This window comes from Penicillium paradoxum (assembly GCF_028828445.1).
Source record: "Penicillium paradoxum strain IBT 22861 chromosome Unknown utg000003l_segment0_segment0, whole genome shotgun sequence".
NCBI classification, from domain to species: Eukaryota; Fungi; Ascomycota; class Eurotiomycetes; order Eurotiales; family Aspergillaceae; genus Penicillium; species Penicillium paradoxum.
The window spans coordinates 3799281-3820286 of NW_026643181.1; the positions used below are offsets into that span (position 1 = coordinate 3799281).

General features: G+C 48.8%; 10 protein-coding genes across 10 annotated transcripts; 5 read left to right on the forward strand and 5 right to left on the reverse strand.

Moving 5' to 3' along the window:
- Nucleotides 1-329: 329 nt before the first annotated feature.
- On the reverse strand, nt 330-1851 carry N7457_003256 (FAD-binding oxidoreductase; the record flags this gene model as incomplete). Its single annotated transcript, XM_057174301.1, has 2 exons — nt 330-1534; nt 1593-1851. The coding sequence occupies 2 exons, from the start codon at nt 1849-1851 to the stop codon at nt 330-332; spliced, it is 1464 nt and encodes a 487-aa protein (XP_057034452.1).
- A 699-nt stretch (nt 1852-2550) lies between these two features.
- N7457_003257 (YeeE/YedE family protein) lies at nt 2551-3601 on the forward strand (the record flags this gene model as incomplete). The annotated part of the gene is made up of 2 exons (XM_057174302.1): nt 2551-2838; nt 2897-3601. The coding sequence occupies 2 exons, from the start codon at nt 2551-2553 to the stop codon at nt 3599-3601; spliced, it is 993 nt and encodes a 330-aa protein (XP_057034453.1).
- Nucleotides 3602-3891: 290 nt separating this feature from the next.
- On the reverse strand, nt 3892-5091 carry N7457_003258 (glutaminyl-peptide cyclotransferase family protein; the record flags this gene model as incomplete). The annotated part of the gene is made up of 1 exon (XM_057174303.1): nt 3892-5091. One exon carries the CDS (start codon nt 5089-5091, stop codon nt 3892-3894), a length of 1200 nt encoding a protein of 399 aa, XP_057034454.1.
- Nucleotides 5092-5362: 271 nt separating this feature from the next.
- N7457_003259 (uncharacterized protein) lies at nt 5363-6264 on the forward strand (the record flags this gene model as incomplete). The annotated part of the gene is made up of 3 exons (XM_057174304.1): nt 5363-5582; nt 5635-5793; nt 5849-6264. 3 exons carry the CDS (start codon nt 5363-5365, stop codon nt 6262-6264), a joined length of 795 nt encoding a protein of 264 aa, XP_057034455.1.
- A 3022-nt stretch (nt 6265-9286) lies between these two features.
- N7457_003260 (putative histone h1.3.) lies at nt 9287-10116 on the forward strand (the record flags this gene model as incomplete). The annotated part of the gene is made up of 2 exons (XM_057174305.1): nt 9287-9391; nt 9454-10116. The coding sequence occupies 2 exons, from the start codon at nt 9287-9289 to the stop codon at nt 10114-10116; spliced, it is 768 nt and encodes a 255-aa protein (XP_057034456.1).
- A 1794-nt stretch (nt 10117-11910) lies between these two features.
- Nucleotides 11911-12500, forward strand: N7457_003261 (uncharacterized protein; the record flags this gene model as incomplete). The annotated part of the gene is made up of 2 exons (XM_057174306.1): nt 11911-12012; nt 12072-12500. The coding sequence occupies 2 exons, from the start codon at nt 11911-11913 to the stop codon at nt 12498-12500; spliced, it is 531 nt and encodes a 176-aa protein (XP_057034457.1).
- Nucleotides 12501-13101: 601 nt separating this feature from the next.
- N7457_003262 (uncharacterized protein) lies at nt 13102-14121 on the forward strand (the record flags this gene model as incomplete). The annotated part of the gene is made up of 1 exon (XM_057174307.1): nt 13102-14121. The coding sequence occupies one exon, from the start codon at nt 13102-13104 to the stop codon at nt 14119-14121; it is 1020 nt and encodes a 339-aa protein (XP_057034458.1).
- A 447-nt stretch (nt 14122-14568) lies between these two features.
- N7457_003263 (mismatch repair ATPase MSH6) lies at nt 14569-18462 on the reverse strand (the record flags this gene model as incomplete). The annotated part of the gene is made up of 5 exons (XM_057174308.1): nt 14569-15267; nt 15317-17727; nt 17783-17963; nt 18026-18073; nt 18139-18462. 5 exons carry the CDS (start codon nt 18460-18462, stop codon nt 14569-14571), a joined length of 3663 nt encoding a protein of 1220 aa, XP_057034459.1.
- Nucleotides 18463-18795: 333 nt separating this feature from the next.
- N7457_003264 (uncharacterized protein) lies at nt 18796-20350 on the reverse strand (the record flags this gene model as incomplete). Its single annotated transcript, XM_057174309.1, has 3 exons — nt 18796-19873; nt 19933-20219; nt 20276-20350. The coding sequence occupies 3 exons, from the start codon at nt 20348-20350 to the stop codon at nt 18796-18798; spliced, it is 1440 nt and encodes a 479-aa protein (XP_057034460.1).
- Nucleotides 20351-20492: 142 nt separating this feature from the next.
- On the reverse strand, nt 20493-20834 carry N7457_003265 (Tyrosyl-tRNA synthetase mitochondrial; the record flags this gene model as incomplete). Its single annotated transcript, XM_057174310.1, has 1 exon — nt 20493-20834. The coding sequence occupies one exon, from the start codon at nt 20832-20834 to the stop codon at nt 20493-20495; it is 342 nt and encodes a 113-aa protein (XP_057034461.1).
- Between the last annotated feature and the right edge of the window lie 172 nt (nt 20835-21006).

A 21006-nucleotide genomic window follows, 5' to 3' on the forward strand; every position in this document is an offset into this window, starting at 1 on the left:
GAGAAGGATGCTGTGGGAGTGAATTCTGAGAAGACCGTAAAACAAATTCTGAAGCAAGCCATCAACTCTCTTCGTCCTTGCACGTTATATATTTCCTCCCTACAACATAGACCTTCCATATAATATGAACGCTCACAAGCGTGATGTAATGTCAAACTTGATGTGAATTTCAAACTAGTTATATGGAATATAGCAGAATTGATACCAACAAAAGTATGGATATGGTCCTGCGATGGTGCCACTAAAGCATGTCAATCTGCCACCTGATCTTCTCTCCCAGCAATAGTAATCTCCCAGCAATAGTAACTGTGATGATCGTCTGGGAATGACTAGACATCTTGAAGCTGCAAGTCACGCCGATTGGTGATTGGATTCACAGGCACACTCTGCGGGTTGTGGAAAATATCTCTCGGATCGACAAGCGTTTTGATACTTTGAAGACGTTCAAGATTGGAGCCCCAGTACGCCATCTGGCCATTCTTGAGATAAGGATCAACATATCCCGGATAGGCACGCATAGGACCCGCTGGACGGTTTTCTAACACGACTTGATGCAAGCGATTGAGGAACCTCCGTGCGATGAATCCAGGAGGTTCGAACCCGACGACGGAATAGGATTGCATCCACATGACAGCATCGCGGTGCACGAAGGATGTGGCATTCATGGGAACATCGTTGATCGCACCACCCTCCATGTCAAAAATGACCCACCAGGTCTGAGTTCCCTTTGGTGCGGTGTCGAGATAAGTGAAGAAAGTGACAAGATCCCGCTCGGTAAACATCTGATCAGCGGTAAACGACAATGACTTGGAATAGAACGATGTGAGTAGGCCGCCAGCGAGTGAGATCAGGTAGTTCTCAGCGGAATTAGCCACTAAGGCTAGCCAGTTCGTGATGTATGCCACATTGCCCATACTTTCAATTGGGAGACCGTTCTCATGCTGGAATTCTTGGAACTCCTCTCGGGTACCGAGGAAACTACCCATGATCACGATACCGTCTTGGAAGATGGTGAGTTCGGTGGAAAAGTTGCGCGTAATATTAGGCTTTGCGACCAGAGACTGCCAGGCTTGGAACAATTTCACTTTGTCCAATATGTCTCCTTGGCTGAATGTATATGTGTATTGGATAGCAGCCTTAGGAACTTCATGTGTGCGAACTTTGAATTGAGTGACGATTCCAAAACTGGCAGCTGCACCCTTGATAGCCCAGAAGATATCTTGGTTTTGGGTGTCCGAGGCCGTCACAACGCTGGAATTGGCCAGGACTACTTCAGCCTCCACCACATGATCCAGCGACGTTCCCCATTGTCGTGACATGAGACCCAATCCACCGATAGTGAAATGACCACCCACGCCGACTTGTGGACAAGATCCATGTGCCATCGCTCTACCACCCGCATGCAAAAGACGGTTCTGGAGGTCACCCAAGTTTGTACCTGCTCCAACCGTGGCAATGTGGGTATCCGGATCCATGGAGAATTGCTGGAAGTTTTTCAGGTCGATGACAACATGGCCATCAGTACCCCCCAGACCTACAATCGCATATTTGCTTTAGTAATCGGAGGGTTTTAGACTTGAACGGGGTTGTACCATAGTTGCCATAGCTATGACCGCCACTGTAAGCTTGCACCCGATATTTCTCCTCCACGGCACAGCGCACAATCTCAGCAACCTGCGTCGTATTCTTGGGATAGGTGATGACCTCAGGAATGACAGGAATCGCGAGGTTGTAGGACGGCAAGGCCCGAAATTCATACAACAGATCGCCACGAAACGCAGCCAGATTAGGATCCCCTCCCACAGCAGCCATGAAGCAGTCACGGCCCGCGACACTAGCTGTGTTACCCATTTCAAAGAAAAACAGCAGTGATTCAAGTTTGATGTTCCAATATGGACAAGTAGAAGGAAGTTGGAAGAGTTGGACTTCATGTAAGGGACCCAACTAATGGGCTGTCCAACATATGGAAGGACCTTGATCGCGACTTCTTCACGAGCCAGAATGGTGCTCAGGTCTGCTGTTCATATTTTGATCTCGTCGGTTGCACATTTGTTACATTCAGACTGTTGGTGATACTATTCCGGAGATCTCCTGATCTGATTAGCATGTCTCAAAATGTCCTGTCCTGCAGGTGCACGCAGGGACTGGTGTAACCGGAGTAATTAGGGCATGAGATGCATATACATGAAGTGTGTCAAAATTAAGCATGAAAGAGTGAGCCAATCAACTTGAAGGACCAATACCAAGAGGCCGAGAGAAAGGCCGACAGAAAGGCCTCGGGGACCACCATTCGCCATCAGACGTTAATGGTCCCCGATCCGGCAATCCGCTGGAAGAATGTGCAAAACCCTACCTTGCCCCCTATATCTAGATGCTTCATTCCTTTACATCTGGTTCAGTTCAATCTCTACGAGAAATCAGTTCTATTTTTCACCGTCATTCTTTGCTTCTGCTGTCGTTGCTGGATCTCCACTAAACCCCGGACGCTAATGACATCAGGGAGCAAACTTTAATAAAGCGGACTCGACGACTAAAGGAGCATTCAACATCATGTTCACCCCAATTCACACCACGCTAGGCGCACTGTTGCTATTCCAAGGCTCCTCGGGCCTGCTTGTACACAACGGCGCTGTCTTCGGTATCTCTTCTCTCCTATCCGGATGCGCCTTCAACCCGAGCCGTGACAATGTGCCAATCATCGCTGGATTGGTATCCAGCATCATCCCAGTATATCTGCTGGCGCCATCACTGATTCCAAACTATCCGGCACCTCCGCAGTCCTGGGGTTCTGCTGTTGCCACCTTGGGAGTGGGCTTCTTATTGGGATGGGGCACAAAGGTAGGGAGCATCGGATATGATTTGTAAGGCAAAACCCAAGCTGACTATGTGAATACAGAACGGCCGAGGCTGTACCTCCGGACACATGCTGTGTGGTCTTTCCCGTCTCTCGCCCCGCTCGCTGATTGCAACCGCTGTCTTCTTCACAACTGCCTTGCTCACGGCCAACTTTGTCGAGGGAGGAGCTAACATGCCATCTTGTGGCTCAACACCGTGCTATACACCCGTTTATCCATCGGGATCAGAGTTAGGGTTCATGACCGGGGCAGTCCTGCTGGCGGCTATCACCAACTTCATTATTGTCCCGCGAAACGCCCGTCGGTCGGAGGAGTCCCGAGTCGCCTTTTCCTATGTGGCAGGGTTGGAGTTTGGCCTAGGTCTGTTGATCTCCGGTATGGCAAATTCGGCCAAAGTGCTCGGATTCTTTGCCTTTTTGACTGACCCATCTCGATTTGATCCGTCGTTGGCGTTGATCATTTTGTTTGGGATTGGACCTTCACTTTTCACCTTCTTGACTGGGAAACCAGGTCAAGAACGTGAAAAAGGAAAGCCTCTTGCAAAGCCTACCCTCGCTGAGAAATGGCGACTTCCAACAGCAACAGTGGCCGATATTGACTGGCGATTTGTTGCTGGTGCTGCGTCGTTCGGGCTAGCTTGGGGACTGAAAGGAGTTTGCCCAGGTCCTGCAATTCTGCGTACAGTCCTGCAACCAACCTGGGGATTGGTGACAATGGCTGGATACATGTTGGGTAACCTTTTCTAAGGGGATGTTATCTGTACATTATGGACATAGAAATTCAATTCTTCGTTGACTTATTCAAGCTTTGACTTGAACGTATCAGACTCGATGGGGCGAACGCAATATGAGGTGTCTCAAAAGCTGCATCCGAGATTTGATTAGCGAGGGAAATAATGCCATGTAATATGTACGTAGTTGGTTCGAAAGAGAATAGATGATATTGGCCGTTGAATAAATGGATTGGGTATATAACAGTGGGGAAATGCGAGACAGAAGACAAAAAACATCGACGAGGTCAGTAAAGGAGGAATGGCTTACAACTCAGTCTTCCTATCCAAGCGAATCGCCTCCAACTCAGTAGAGTCTTCGTCACTGCGTGCGTTAGGGGTAGATGAGTGGTCGAAGTAACCTTCTAGCCCCATCCACTCAGCAGCAAAAGCAGTAACCAGCATGCTCCAGTCTTCGACAGTATCTAAATCAAGATGTTCGCCATCGTCGTCGATTGTATGCCAAACAGATGGAAATCCTTTGAAGGGACTATAGTCGATGAGATGGAGGATCTCAACCCCCTTTGCGAGGAAGGGAAGGTGGTCATCTTGAATACCCCCCAAAGCCAAAATTTTGTGTCCATCCTTTTCAGTATCCACAAACCAAGGATCGGCCGCGGCTGTTTTGAATTGCTTTAGTGACTTGAATCGCTTTTCAAGAGCACCCAGGTTTTGGTAAGCCCAGTGAGTGGTCGGGTAATAAGAGTGAATTGTCGGAGATTTTGAACCTAGTAGATCCAAAAGAACGAAAAGAGAGATTGAGGACAAAGGAGTCTTGAATTCCGACATCGCAGGGTAGAATTGGTCATCCCAATGTGTAGCCAGCGCGCGAGCCCCGTAAAGAGAATCCGTGGCAGTCCACTCTTTGAAAGCTTCTTCGCCATCCAGAAAAATGACCTGGAGACCCTGTGCCTCGTCGAGGAACTCATATAGTCCCTGCTCCTTCAATGCAGACCATTTCTTCTCCAGCGCGCCATCGATACTGCGCATAGCATGCATAATCATGGCACATGGCGCTGCACTATCAATCCCTCCGATGAAGCCTTCGGGCGCCACCTTGCTGTCATAATGGGCGACAAGAGTCAACCGGTTGACGTCTCCAACCGAAGCCCAAGGAGGATCGCGAGTAGCGATGAAGTTTCGAAAAGGCACCTCCTTCCCCTTTGAAAGTGGTGTTTTGGATGTAGAGTTATGGATCTCAATTTTCCATTTAGGCAATGTGGTTCGAAAGAAATCAGCAAAGTGATTGAGCACTGCGGTGGAGCCGGGGGTGCCAGGAACGCGGGTCCTTAGTATAGGTGACAACAGTGCGCCATTGTGAATGTCAAAGTCGTTCTGCGGCCGTGATAGAGCGGTCAGAGTCTCATCTGATATTTTCTCATACGCATTTACGCATGACAGTAGGATAATAAGGAGGCCTAGCCAAAGTGACACAACGCCCGGTGGGCTGCGATAAGCCGGAGACATGGCGTTGAAGAGAAGCACACGCTAACGGCTCATGACTTGCATCAAAGCGACAGTCGGAAAGGATTGAAGCCTAGTCGAGCCAGGCACTCAGCAATACTGATAGGGTAAGGGATCAAACAAGACTGCGTCCAAGCTGGCAGGGGTCAGCGTCGCGCAACCTAAACAGACCGAGCGGAAGGCAAGGCGGTCACCTTTTGCCGGATGATCGGCGCTGATTTATCGGAGTCGATCAACGTCCAGATCCCGACTTAACGCCCAACCCACAGCTAAAATGCGCCTGCAGATTTTGCTTCACCCTCACTTGCGCACGAAGCTGCCGCAATGTGCCCAGCAAAGCCTTCGAAGGAGTGTCTGGGTCCGGTACAAGTCGCAAATCCCTCGGCCATCTCAGAAGCACCTTTCACCACTACCTAAATCAAAGGAATCGGTTCCTATTGCGCGCTCTCCAGTCACAAGGACCACCACACAGCCAAGAACAAGCATTAGGACAGGTAACACAAACACCAGCGGTTATAAAATGCGTGTGCTGAGCTAGAGTTGCAGGTCCACCCGAACGGATCCTGGTCTACTATGGAGGCACTGGCAGAGCTATCTTTCTGGGAACACTCCGGATCACCACAGTGCTTCTCTTTGGAGCAGCATGTCTGATCGTTGCACCGGCATGCTCCGTCGCTGATTACCCTTGGTACAGCACACCCGCGGGTAAGCTACATTCCACGTCGTATCCCCCGAGCGTCAATACTGATTCCACTATTAGTGATTGCCGCTGGTGCCCTGCCAATGCTATTTGTCTCGTATACTGCCGCGCCGTACGTGAATTTCATCCACCTGGCCCTGCCCGCCTTCGCGAGAAAGTCACGTGAAGCTGCTGCTCAGTATGCAAAGGAACTGCCTCCGACAGCCGTGCTGTATCTCACTAGCATGCGGTTCAACACAATTCCTCGGCAGACCGCTGTGCGTGTGGGAGACCTTGTCCCAGTTAAGGATGCCTTGCGGCCTGTCACATTCCAGAACTTAAACCCTTCGCCGCAACGATGGTGGCAGGGGAAAGCTCCTGTTCAGTTTTATACTGGAGCGCATAGCAAACCGGGCCGACAGACCTCAGCCTTCTTCCCTGAATTATGGAATTCGATTTACCAGCAGATCCAGAAAGCCAAGCCGCAGCCACGCTAATCAATCGTACAGCTTTGAGTTAGCCACTGGTTGCATTCATTCAAACTGTGATGCTATTGCATATACTTGGTCTTTTATTATATCCACCTAGTCCATCGATCAATATATAAATCCATTATATCCCTTATATGAACATTCATAGGAAATGTGTGTTTCAGTTTGCATGGATCAAGGCCATGACGCTTGGTATACGTAGCATCGTAGTAATATTGTGTTACATGAGTAGATACTATGAGTCGATGAAAGGTCTACAACATAATGATATTCTAAGAGCGTCAGATCAATGCAGTTTTGCCTATGCCGAGGCTCTTAGAGTGGATCGGCTCTCTTACCGTGGGTGTGTTGTCACCTCTCCCTTGTTAGATTCCCAAAGACATCCCAATGACAGCGCAAAAGCAGAATCTTGTGAGAAGATGTCATACCAAGCGCTGTAATACATTATAACAGCCATCACAAATAACCTTTCGGATGGTATCCTAAATGGTATCACGAAAGCTATGATGAACGATATTTCAGAAGATATCCTGGAAGACATCCTTAAAAAGCCCTATAAAACGTATATATAGAGACATGCTCGATGGAATTCCAGAAGCGTCACGGTCTCCATAATGCTGAATTAAGCAGAGATAGTGACCCTCAGGCGATTTTGGAATGCTTAAACGAAAAAGTACATGTATGCACGCGATGCGAAGTCTGGTAGGTACTAGGTTGCTTGAAATCAGGACAATACAAATCGGATCTATGCTTTCTAGGTAGGTCTGTGTGGCTACTTCGCTGACCTTATATCACATTTAGATCAACGTTATAACGATGGCTATATCTTTCATGCAAATGACATCCTGTATGTTAGCACAGCAGACATTTTTAAAAAAAGCTCTGTATAGTCTCTCAATCAGCGTTTCCAACAGCTTCGGGAAAGAGGTGCTTGATACTATCTCAGAGGACATAGCGGAAGATATCATGAATGATATCCTCATGTTATGAAAGAGAAAGTAGGGACCAAGGTTTTGGAAGAGATTAAGAACAATATGAAGGATGATATTATGAGGGCATTCCCAAAGAGGTCGCGAATGACACCCCGAAGGCCATTGCGGGAGACCACGCAAATGATATCTTCAGGTATACATCGAGAACGGTCGTGAAAGACGTTTCGAAAGACCCCCAAAAAGGCCTTGAAGAGCAACTCGAAAGACGTCTCGAAAGACACGCAGAAAGTGGCTGGAGATTGCTTGCACTTGGATAGTACAGGATAGAAGCCAAGCCGTTATATATGATCTTTAGAATGCCATATTCATACAGATATCTGCTCTTGAATTTGAAATCTCATCTCCACAGTGTGATCTAGTCAGGACAGCGAAGGCGGAGGATTTAGATAGAACCAATTGTAAGATTGTACAGTGTGAATTGATTGATCAATGTGCGAAGGTGTACGGAGTACGGAGTATAGCAGCCTCTGTTCGATTTCAATGAAATCCCAATTTCTCTTTTATTTCTACCTCCATACTGCGAAGAGGCATAACGGTAAATATCCCAATAGACCTTTTGGCCTATTTGATACCCTGAAATCCCTTATTGGTGCCTTATTTTGAACAGGCAGAAATTAAAATATCCAAAGTGCCCAAGTCCAATAAAATGAAGCTATTCCCACCATACAAAATATTATAGACCCCCCGAGCCTGGCCATGAATGCATTTTTATTTGATGATACTCCCTTCTCTTCTATCTCTCAATCTCTACCCTCACTACTACCTGCGTCCCCGCTTCACACCTAGCTCAAGGTAAACTTCCGTCCTCTGTCTTCCGTCGTCCGTCCAGCTCAAGAATGGTGCGTATAGCTTCATGGGTGGCTTTTGCTGGAGAAGATCGAGTATCTCGGCTTTGTGAGGCTCAGTATCAATGTAGGCTAGCATTTCGTGCGTCATGACGGTGGTTGGAGGTGGCAATAGCTTTGGGGCGATGATAATGATGAAAACGATGATAGGAGTAGCTTCATTTACAGTGACTGTATAAAGCGGTCAAACAAGCGATCTAGAATCAGGCATGATTCAGACATCAAATAGGCCAAAAGGTCTATTGGGACACTGGACGTCATGTCCCTTCGCAGTATGGAGGTAGAAATAAAAGAAGATTGGGATGTTAATTGAAACTGAACAGAGACTGCCATACAGCATCGGAATCAAGCAATAGATTCGTGAAGGACAAGCTGTTTATTTGCGGATGTTACCACACATTTCGAGGGCCTGGACATTGAAGTCTTGATTGAGCATCTGGATTGGCTCAGGCTTGCTGGCGATTAAAACTGATTGCATCAATATTTGTTCCATGATGCCTAGAATCTCTATAATCCTGAAAGTGCAGTAGATTCAGAATTCCCTCTCACTAGGAACTTATACGAGATTCTCCTCTGGCAGAATAGGCATGTCTGTTGGTGCTCATTCTGTTATTCCAAATGAAAACTGAAGCAGATTTCTATGTAGGCGTAGGTACGTAAGTCGAAAATCGCGCATTTTACTCGCATTTATCTCTCAGATTCCTCTCATCTCTGGGATTCTGAACCTGAAACGTTTGGAGAGCGCCGAATACGATTGTTTTCATCATTTCCCTCGTCCCAATATGCATTTTCAAGAGTATAAAACGAGTTGTCTGCACCGAACCCAGTTCTCTTCTCCTCAACAACCATCGAGTACCTTCTTTTCTAATTGACATCTGCCTTTTGCTCTCTTTCCAGCCACTGGGAGTTCTGATTCCTTGATATTCTTCTTTTTCTTTTCAACCACACCACCTCGTTGCCTTCCAGTATTCTACATTTGCACCCTCCGTCGCTTTCTGCGATTTCCCGTTCTCAACCACGCTGTTTCCTTGCCCCTACTTTACATTCACGTTACTTAACTCGCACTTCACTTTTACCTGCAACAAACCCATCCCTCTGTGCGTACGTGCAGCCTCGAATCCGAGTCCGAACCAAAGGATCGACTACCGAGTACAATACCCCTGCTCCTGTTACCAACAAGGAACGTCCACAATGGCTAATCGTGGATCTGGCAAAGAAAGCAGCTTGTTTGCTGGGCTATCCAGAACTGAAACCAACCTGCTCGTGATGGCAAATGTCTGCATCAAAAATGGCAAGGTATACCATCCAGCCCTAATATTCCAGATCCAATGGATTTGCTAACACAATCAATCATGAAGGTTGACTACCAACAACTTGCTGCCTATGTCGGAGTCAAGATGTCGTCTGCTCAGACATTGTTTCGAAATGCGAAGCGCAAGATTGACAAAATGATTGCGAGCGGCAACGATGCAGCTGAAGGTAACGAGGGCCAGGGTGAGACTCCTGCCAAGAGGAGAAAGTCTGCTGTCAAGGCGAAGAAGCCTCGTACCCCCAATAAACCCAAAGCCGCAGCTCCTAAGGCCTCGAAGTCTGCCAAGAAAGTGAAATCTGCCAAAACTGCTACCGAAACTGAGACAAGCGAGGATGAGGCCCTCCACAACTCTGCCCCCAAGCCGGTCAACAAGCGTACTGCCAAGGCTGCTATCAAGTCCTCTGTTGAAGGCTCTGCCAGTGACGCCGCTGCGACATCCGATGATGCAGGGGTGATTATCAAGCCCGAGGTCAACAATTCCGAGGAAGAGGAGACAGAGAATTCCATGGTTGAGGCATCTCCCACTGCAGTTGAAACCACCGAGCTGATGGACAAGGCCAGAATCGAGGACCATGGCGAAGGCAAGAAAGGCCATTTTACCGGCGAGCTCGATGTCCAGGCCACTGAGGCTGCCCTTGACTGGGCTGTCAAGCAGAAACGCCCTTCTTCACCCTCGATTTCTCCCTCGCCCGCAGGCGAGGATGCATAGATTCCAGCACTTTGAATCCTAAGCACGAGAGAAGGACACAAATTGACAAAGATCTAATTGGCACTTAATGGTTTTTAGGAGGAGCATGGGAGGAGGAGGCTTGGTGGTAATTTGATGATGAGAAAGCCGTGGTTTTGAGGGAAGCTTGCGGAGGTCAACTTGAATTTCATCCTTTTGCGCGACTTTGAGATTCTTATTATTTATGTCTCAAGGTACTTAAATGGAATTCTCTTGCCATCTCGCATGCTATACGGATTTAGATGTTGTTTGTTGGATCGATGATCAAACAAAGATGAAGTGTAGGCTCATTGTTGAAGTGCAGATCGCAGCTATGGGAACCATATGCCGTAGCACTCATATCGTCTTTACCATATTTTTAAGTTAGTGCTATAGTTGCCCTCCTTTGGTCATCCCCCCCTGGCAATCCAGGTATGTTAGCTTTCGCCTGGTTTTAAATCAAGGCACCAAGGCAGGAAACAGACCGACGTTTGCATTCTAATTGAGGCCGCTATGCACCACCGCAGCAGTGGTCTTCCTTAGACCTTGTCGGGTTCTCCTTTCTGACACTGTCAAAGTCCGACATTTTGATCTATATGGAGTGTCCTTTCCGTAGCATAAAAACTGGGATTTTTCACCCTCGAATTCTTTTCTACCCACTGAGGCTCTATGACTTCCACCACCTCCCTGAAAAAACATCAGAAAATATTGGCTGAAGACGCCAGTCACACCGATTGTGAGTTTTACTATCTCCTGGGGGTGTTCATATGCAAGGAACCAAGCGATGCGCCAACAACCCGTTCAATTTCATACATCTAAGCGAAAAGTTAACAGCGGACTCCATAGGATCATCATAGACTCTGCTAGAACCAGCCGTTTCGAGGGAAATAGCCAGAATACATGCCGTAGCAAAAATATAGATACAGTTGAACAACGGGGCTCCATTCGACCGCAGTTCTACTACAGTGGGTGCATCTGCTGCACCCGCCACAGCTACACAACCCCCATCAGTATGAGAATAGGCGGCCTTTCTCACTTTAGTAGCGTCAAGAGGACCAGCGGCTCTGCTTCCTATGATGTTACAATAAGCACTCGTTTCGTCTCAAGTTCTGGCTGAATGCATAGCGGAAACAGGCCCATGCCATGAACCTACATATTCTAGATCTGGGCTGGAACTTGCGATCTATGAACCAACTTCGATAAATCTGTTATGATCTAACTCAATGCATAACGGCCATGTAGATATTCGGTTCGAAAAAGCCAACTCGCAGTCTATACTTCCATATCGAGTCGTATCAGTCCCCCCAATAGTCATCTTCAATATTCGTTTTTCCAATCCCCCGTTTTAATGGCCTCCACCCACACGCTTCGCTGCCAATTGGACTTTCTCGCGATCTGGGTTTTGTGATATTACACTGCTACTGCTGAGATACTCGTATTATTCGTCTCGTCGTATCAGGCATCGTAATAACCACCCTAAACAGTGGACAGAATAGTACCCATGCGGCATGGCTCGGCGACGGAGTTTACCGAGTCTTTCGTACTAGTCCTCACGCATCGCGACGGTTACACGTCCTCGAGTAGATCCAGACTCACGTATTCTCGTCTCAGGTGAAGCAAAGCGATGTAATACTTTTGGTATCGCCCTGACGACACGTACGTGTGCCGTCGATTTATTAACCCTCTGCCGCCGACGAACCTTCTTCGCTCTTCCACTCTTCCACTTCATTCATCTCACACAGAACAAAGCAGTTGGCTTTCATCCAATCCTGTAACCATCTCAATTACCATTACGCAATGTCCAGCCAGTCTCCTAAGAAGCCTGGCTTTGGCGACCTTAGTGCTGCCGAATTGAACCTCATGCTGGCCAGCACCTTCTGCTCTACTGCTGGCGGCAAAGTAAGCTTCCCCAACCAAATTCAGACGAATGGCTTGTGCTGATGATACATCTGTACTAGCTTGACTACGATAAGCTCGGTTTTCTCGCTGGAATGAAGAAGAAGTCAGCCAGCACCCGCTACCCAGCTGTCAGGCGTAAGCTGCACAAGATGTTCGAGGACCAGCTCGACAAGTTCGAGGATGAGTCTTTGATCAAAGGCAAGCCTCCTGTCAAGCGCCGCAAGATCCAGCTCGATTTCGATTTTCTGAACGACATAGAGCCTGATCTCAAGACTGAGGCTGCATCTGAGCTGAAAGTAAAGTCCCCTGCCAAGGAAATTAAGCAGGAGCCAGTTGATGATGACCATTCGGAGGACTACTACACCAGCTACTTTTACTCCACCGAAGGTGCTGATCCCAAGGTCGATACTCCCCTCAAGGCGAACACCAATGACTTGGATAGCAACCCCGAGGATTCCTGCACTATCAAGGTCGAGCCCACTGATTAAGTGCTGGTGCATCACATTCGAACTTGCAGGACGTGCAATGAGAGAGAGCTATGGATGGAATCTTGAGTCGAGTCTTCCTTTATTCTACAAAGGAGTTGTATGCAGCTGTTGCACGGAACCTTCCCAGTGGAAAAGGAAATGAATCCTGTGAAATACCAATCGAGGCATTTTTTCTTAATGTATCTAGTTTGCCCTCCCTCATAGGAATGGCCAGATAACCAGATATTTGCCAAAGCAAAACAAGCATTGCTCAGTAAAATCACATAGCCCGTAAATTGTATGTAGGTTTTGGGCTGTACATGAATGTGCAGTATAAACTCCCTTCCTCGCTCGTTCCAAGGTTACCCCCTTTGCTGATTCCACGATTCTGTGATTACTATCCACATACCCACAACCAGGATAATTCCCGCCAACCAAGGGACCATGTTCTCCCAGAAACATACCAAGTACCCTCCGTGGATGGGTCTCAAAGGGATCGACGTGAAGTTCTTGCTTCTTGCAAACCTCTGCTACAATAGCACAGTTGTTCACATATGCTTACCTTTATTTGGCCCAACTAATATGTGCCTAGGAACTCGATTTCAAACGCCTATCGCAGATGATGCATGTAGAACTCCACACCAGCATCAGGTGCTTCCGCGAAGCTCTGAAAAACTTACAAGCCCTGTGTGATAACCAGTCAGGCAAGCTAGATTTCGGAGCACATGCAGATAGCGCAGAGGAGACTTCTGATGGCGATATCCTGAACAACTCCCCCTACGCCCGACGCTTCCTGCGTCGGAAACGGAAGCAAAAGATCAAAAAGCCAAAATATCTTTTCAATTCTGACGAAGGATACGAAGAGACATCAGAATCAGACACCGACCATCTATCCCCGAAGAGCCATCACCAGCAAGGGACACGCCAGAGAAAGACCGTCCCAGACAGTGATGGAGAGGGAAATGAAATTGAGAACGATGGCATTTCTGGGATGAACATCGAATTTCCACGCTGCGCTGATCGCCGGAACACCAAGGAAAAGGCTACAAAGGACGATGGTCACACAAAAGACACTACAGGCAATGCTATAAATCACAACCGATATCTGTCTCGTGGACGTACCGGAATCTCAAGCGCTCATGTAGGCCGGGACAGAGTCAAGCCGATTAAAAAGCGCCTCAGAGATACATACTTCTCTGAGAATAGCCCTACCGACGAAAGCTCCAATATTTCATTGACTGAAGACATCAAAACCTCCTCTCACCGCAATAGCCATGGTAGCGCCAAGCGCAAGCGAGTTGCGACCTCGGGTGGTGCGACCGATAGCACAAACGAGCAGAGTGAGATGGATGAAAGTGGACGGCAATCTTCCGGCGCTCACACCGAACCTGGGTCAGTTAAGATGCAGCCTCACAAGGACCATCGCAACAAGATGGCCAAGATGAACATACAGACTGATCCGGTTAAAGACCTTATTGGAGATGCCATGGCTGGGCTTGCTCTGGAAGGTGATCCAGTGAAGAAAGCCGGCCGTGATATGAAGGTTACAAAGCATCGGCATCGGGAGGATAGTTACATGCATGGGGGATCTGACTCTGAGGAAGCCAGCGCATATGAGTCTTGCAATTCAGGGGTTGACTGATTGGTGGATTGATACTGTGTTTGTTTGAGTAGGGCATTTGCAGGCACGTGAGACGGATGACTACCTGCTATGATTGATCTAAACCTTTGTGTGATGGATTTGTGAACCACTTGTTGTGCTCAATGAAAGCATGGAGAAGAGAGATAATCCGAAAACCCAAAAAAACAATGATGACAGTGACCTATCTCGCGGACTTGATTGAAAAAATTATGATGAATTGAATAACACTTGCTTCGCTATGGAGATACAAATTTTTAAACTAGCAGACAAGATCCATCAAGCCTGAAAGTTAACCGAACAATCCCGGGGCGCCTTTTGAACCCACACATAAAGGACAAGAAGATAGCTGATAGGAAGCGTCTGTAGAAGGGAAAGACAGGCACAATGTTCATTACAAAGATGATCAAAAGAAATAAGAAGCCACTTGAAAAAAAGATATCTCGATGACTAGAGGGCCTCGATTGCCTTCATCAAGACATCCAGGCCACGATCGGAGACATCCCCTGAGTTTGAATCTTCCTCTGTGACAGTTTCACGCAGGGCCCAAGCTACATCGCTCCACCACCCCAGACCAACGAAGCCACCGCCCTTACGACGCTCGAGGCTTTCCTTGAGACGGCTGGTATGCTCCCACTGCTTGGCAGCATTTTCGGCACATTCGATGACTTTGCTTGGGATACCGCACATAGAAGCACAATGCATACCGAAGCTGCCCTCCGCAACGCCCTTCTCAAGCTTGTATAGGAATGCGACACGGCGCTCGACATCATCGACGTGGATAGCCATGCGCTTGGGTGCGATTTCAGGGTGGTTTTCGAACTCGGCAGCGAGCGAGTGGTAGTGAGTGGCAAAGAAGCCCAGTGCGCCGATGTGGGTAGCAATGTGATGTAGCACGGCCTGGGCCACGGCGACACCATCATAAGAGCTAGTTCCACGACCGAGTTCATCAAGAATAACTAGTGATCGCGGAGTAGCCTCGGAGAGAATTTTCTTTGTCTCGGACAACTCGACGAAGAAGGTTGACTGAGCTGCGAAGATGTTGTCGTTTGCGCCCAGACGGGACATGATTCGGTCGACCGGGGTCAATCGGGCTGACTGACAGGGAAGATAGCAACCGATCTGAGCCATGATGACCGCAACACAGGTCTGGATTCGTTAGCAAGATGAGACAAATGGAGGAAAGGTGTTGACATACCATTCGAAGAACAGTGGACTTTCCGGCAGCATTGGCACCGGTGAGCAAATCAATATTGGCATGCTCTCCTCCAAGCTGGATATCGTTGGGAATAAAGTCCTCGACAGAGGAAAGAAGACAAGGGTGACGGAGCTCCTCAAACTCTAGGACACTTCGTTCGTCGTCCACGAAAACTGGCCGGCAACTGGGGTGACCAATAGCGCCAGAAGCCTTCGCTAAACTGATTAGACAGTCAAGCTGCGAAACGATTCTCACAGCAGCAAGCCATGTGCTGTAGTGCTCATCGAATCGGGCATGGAACCGTCGAGCAACCTCCTTGACAATTTGACTATGGGTTTCTTGGGCCTCTTGCAACTTGCGAATGAGGCTTCGTAGCTCAGGGAAGTAGTATCGCTTGACCTGTTTGGTCGCAGACATCTGGTTCCAATCCTTGGGAACGTTCTTTACCTTGATAGGGACCTCGAGCTGGTAAATCTCCTTGCCATTGTCCCGGTAGCAGATAGCAGAAGAGCCCAAGTCTCGGCGTGCCTTTTTGAGTAGTGTATCGAGGTCTTTGTGGAGTTGTTCGATGATTTCTTGGGAATGATCAAAGTCCTCTTCAACGCCAGCCTCGGGAACGAGAATTCCGTTTTCCCTAGCCTTGGGCCGATCAAATGCGGTCTTCCAGTAGCCAAGCAGAGAGGCCAGATCAGGCATTGCGGTTATCAGTTCACCAATAATGCTTTCGCTTGAACCGATATCACTTTCCTTCAAGAGACCCATAGTATAGTCAATCTGTTCAAAGCCTTCTAGGACTCGTACAAAGTCCTGAGCCTTGCAGTTGCCAGCGTGGATACGAGAGATCAGTCGCTCGAGATCCGGCATCTTTGTTAACTGGGACGAGAACTGATCGCGGACACTAGGGTCACCATTGAGGGCATCGACGGCGTCAAGTCTTGCATTGATCTTCTTTGAATCCACAAGTGGGTGGCACACCCATTGCTTGAACATGCGCTTGCCGAAAGGTGTGATGCAGCGGTTGAGCAATTGGAACAAAGTGCCTTCGGAGCCGCCATCAAAGGAGTTGGCGAAGATTTCCATGTTGATCAGAGTCTGACCATCCAAGACAAGGCTGGTAGCCTTCTTGATTGGGTCATACCACGTGAAGTTGCCAATGGTGATCAAGTCACGCTCAATCTTCAGCACTCGCAGATATTGAACCATAGCACCAAATGCACACATCAGCAGCTCCTTTTCGCGGGCTTGACGCAGAACCTCAGGCCATGCTGTGAGGTTATCGTCATCCGCGGAGACGAAGTACTCGCTTGCCTCAAGCTCGCGAATTGTGATATCTGATTCCCAGAACTCTTTGCCTGGTTTCATGAAGTTCCAGATTGTGGTTGGGCCAGTATTGTTTTTGAGGATACGCATGGCCTTCTGCGAAACACAAGACTTCTCCAGCAACAACTCTCGAGGGCGTGTTTGTGCGACGAAAGTCTCGAATTTGGTCATGTCCACATCGTCAACAAACTCAGACAAAAAGAATTGACCTGTAGCGGTATCAACAAAAGAGATTCCGAACGCAGGATGTTCGTCCACAATTGCTTCCTTGATTGCAACACAGTAGGTAGACATATCATCTTGGAGCATGGACCCTTCAACCAGCGTTCCCGCAGTGAGAACGCAGGCGAGCTCTCGCTTGATGATCTTGTCTTCTTTTGTGGGCTTCTTGCCCTCCCTCTCACGCATCTCTTTGCCGAGAGCAGATTCGGACTGGTCCACACGGGCAATCTTGAAGCCCTTGGCCACAAACTGGTTTGCCCAGTGATCTAAACTCATCTCAGGAACACCGACCATGCGCATATTGACTCTGTCAGTGAGCTTGAGATCGAAAAGCTGGTGACCAATAGTGGCGTCGTTCTCGTAAAGTTCATAGAACTTGCCCTTCTTGAAGAAGACAACGGTATCCCAAAACTTCTGTTTAATCTCCCAGTATTGTTTTTCGAAAGGCGAGAATCTGGACCATGCAAGAGGAGGAATGTAGATGGTGCGGGGATCGTAGTCAGGGTGGCCCTTTGGATTGCCATCGATATCCTTGAGCGTCGCGAGCCATGAATAACGTTGCTCCGGCTCTTTAATGTGGGCTTTCTCTTTTTTGGCACTGGCCGGTGCCTTGGAGGGAACCACAGCAGCCCGCTCCTTCCGAGGTTCCCTGTTTTCCGGATCAAACGTCCATTTCTTCGCGGTGCCAGATGGACCCTCTCCCTCGGGAATATCAATATCGATGTCGTCGACAGGTGGGGGAGGAGCGGGGACGGAGGAGGATTTGGAGGCGGACTTGCGTGCAGATTGCGTGGAGGGTCTCTTCCGTTTGGTGGATGATGCGATAGCTTCTTCCTCAGAGTCATCTGCGACGACAAAATCGTCCATGTCTATACCAATGTCAATCGTGTACCAGGCAAAAGTACTAGCGCCGGAACTACATACCATCGTCCGAGTATCCAATATCATCGCCGGCCGCTTTAAACTCATCCTCGCTCTCTGGCTCGCTTCGTCTTCTCTTCACTGCCCGGCCAGAGACACGGTCCTGGCGATTAGGACGGAAAATAACCTCATCGTCATCTTCGCCCTCGGAGTCAGACTCCTTGTAGCTGACCTTCTTTTGACCCTACATGAAGTAAGTTAGCAGGGCGGATTAAGTAAAGGATCGAAACACAAATTCCCACGTACCCGACGCGAAGGCGACATGGCGGACTCCTGTTGTGCCTCTTTGGTAGTCTGACGAGCGAAGAGTTCAGTCAGCGCGAAGGAACAAACAAAAAGCAGGCTCAAGACCGATATACCTTCAAAATTTTTCCATTCTCCTCTACTTCCTCTGGTATCGGGAGATCGCTGCTCGGTACAGGACTCAAGTCCTGCGCAAAGCTTGAAAAGCTTCGTTTTTGCTCCTTGGGTGTGGGCTTGACAGTGCTACGCTGCTCCGCGGCTCTTTGTGCGGGAGAAGAAGCCGGCTCTCGAACGCGATTATTGGAAGGAGTTGCTGGTGATGATTTTTGGAAGAATCCCAGAATTGATTTCTGGCTTCGCATATTCTGGGTGCTTGGTGTCGCGCGCTTCAGCGCCGGGGAGGACGCCGCCGACGGAGAGGAGGCCGATGGTTTAGCCATGCTTTTTGTTATATATGTTGGAAGTGAGATATCGGATCAAAATGAAACCACTATATTCCCAATTCAATGCATGGCAATTAAGGGAGTTGTGAGGGAACTGGGGATGGGGAGGAGATAAGACCCAGGGCGCGAATCGCGTCGACGCGTAAAGCACTTTGCCCGGACTCGACCTGTCCATTGATCATCCTCACCCGTGTCGGGCTTTTTTTTCTCTCGCTACACGGATTATTATGATTGGTTATTACTTCACAGATGACTTCAAAGAGTATGTATAATATTGTACAGATTGGATATTGTAGAATTACAGATCTAGTGGAGGTTCACAGAACACACTTAGTCCGACTTGGCCGGCTCAGTCGGCTCAACTGGTTCGGTCTCCCATCCAGGAGCTGTGAGGCCTTGCGCGCGGAATTCTTCATCGCTGATAATGTGGACAGCCTTGAACTTCCACTTGCCGAGCTTGAGCATCAAGAGATTGTCATTCAAGACAAACTCTCGTGTCTTCTCGGCATCCCATGGTCGAATGGGCGTGAAAGACAGTTGGTCCGTCATGGGACCGCTATCGCCAGGACGGCTTCCAACTTTGGCGCCGTTGTTAACGATGACTCGGTGACCTTCGCTCTTGGACGAAACAAGGCCGGCTGACCAAAGGATTTTGTTGAAGGGCTGGTTGAAAACAAGAGATTCGGGGAGAGTAACCTTGATATCACCCATGTTGGACCAGTTTGTTTGAGGAGCATAAGGGTTACCAGATTGAGGATTATCAAAGCCAGCAGTGGGAGATTGCGCATGGCTCGAGGGAGGGGTAGATGATTTAAGGAGAGGAGTTGGCTCGGCCGTGGAGGATCGGGGGCGGAAGAGCTGGCGGTGTTGAAGAGCTACTGCATCAGCTTCGGCCTTGCCGTGAACAAGCTCGACAAACTCGAGGGCGAGCTTATGCTGCGCAACACGCTTGGAGGGGTCCTTGTTCTGCTCCTCCATAATGGTAGCGATTTCGGGCAGGGGAATGAAAGTGAACAGCTTGAGGTAACGCTCAACGGTATCATCCGGTGTGCGCACGAAGAACTGGTAAAGTTCAAATGTAGAAGTGAGGTCTTTATCGAGCCAGATAGCGTTTCCTGCAGACTTGCCGAACTTCTCGCCGGATGGAGCCGTCAGAAGTGGTGTGGTAAAGCCAATAGGCCGGTCTAGTTCAGACTCTAATGGGTTTCGGACTTGCTCATCGGCGGTATTCCGGCTGATAGACTTGACAGCTTCCATGCCAAACAAGATGTTTCCATACTGATCGGCACCTCCGACTTGAATTTGTGTGCCCTTTTGGAACAAGGTCCACCAATCCCAGGCCTGGAGGAGGGGATAAGAAAACTCAGCAAACGACATGCCGTCACCTTGAGTCAGTCGAGTCTTGACACTAGTAGAAAACATCAGCAACCCCATGTTCCCAGTACCATAGGAACCGGCTCAACTCACGTATCTCTGCCCAGCATAGGACCAAGTCGCATGAAAGCGCCGAGGTCTCGCAACACCTCAAGGAAAGGCATCGAGTTCCACCAAGTGTTGTTATTTGTCAATGCCCGCTTCCACATTGGGTGCCTCTCGTGTCCATGTCTTCTGCCATAGTGCTCAATACTCGATCCCAACTTCTTCAGCTGCATGTGCATGCTAGCCATATTTGCTTTTCGGATCGAGGAATGGACTGCGTCACGGCCCTTAAGACGCCCGCTAGGGTCACCGACTCTAGATGTAGCACCGCCGAGCTATACAACGTCAGCTGCGGGATTTCGATCGAGCCGAGGAGCCGAAGAAAACTAACCAAGAAAGTTACGGGTAAACCCCAGACGTATCCCCAAGCCAATACCATGAAGGGCAGCATGTGTCCGACGTGCATTGAAGGAGCAGTCGGATCAATTCCAACGTATATACCAGCCCGCTTCTCCGTTAACACCTTGTGCAACAAGTCACGTTCTCTGCAATCGAAAGAAACTATCAGCATGCCATTCAAACATAACCCCGAATCTAAATTAACCGGATCAAGTGGAAATAGGTGCTCCATACCCGACAACATCATGGATCAAACCACGCTCCTCCAAGTGTTGCGCGAAGTTCTTCCGGGTCCCTGCCTTGATTTCCTGGGCAAATCCAGCCCATTCCTTCTCTCCATCCTTCATACGCTGGATATGCTTTTGTGTGATCCATCGCTGCTGTTGAAAGCATGTCCCGGACTGCGAAGCAGACAATACCGGCCGATTGCTATCACCGCGCAACGGAAGTGCTGTTGTTGTGGCAAAGCTGCGCGCTCCGCACGGGATGTGACGGCGGTTGAGAAGGCTCCGGCATGGCGCCCGACTGAGCGATGCCGACTGTGGTCGCATTGGACCGGTTTTGGAATGCGAATATTATTGACACGGCTTCCAATGGGCTCACGGCTGTAGAGAAAGCTCCGAGATTCTTTCGATAAGTCCGGAACATTGATGATGCGGTCCTTATCTCTGGCCTGTTGATCATGTCCCTGATTTGGGTGCAGATTAGGGCTCAGGGCTACTT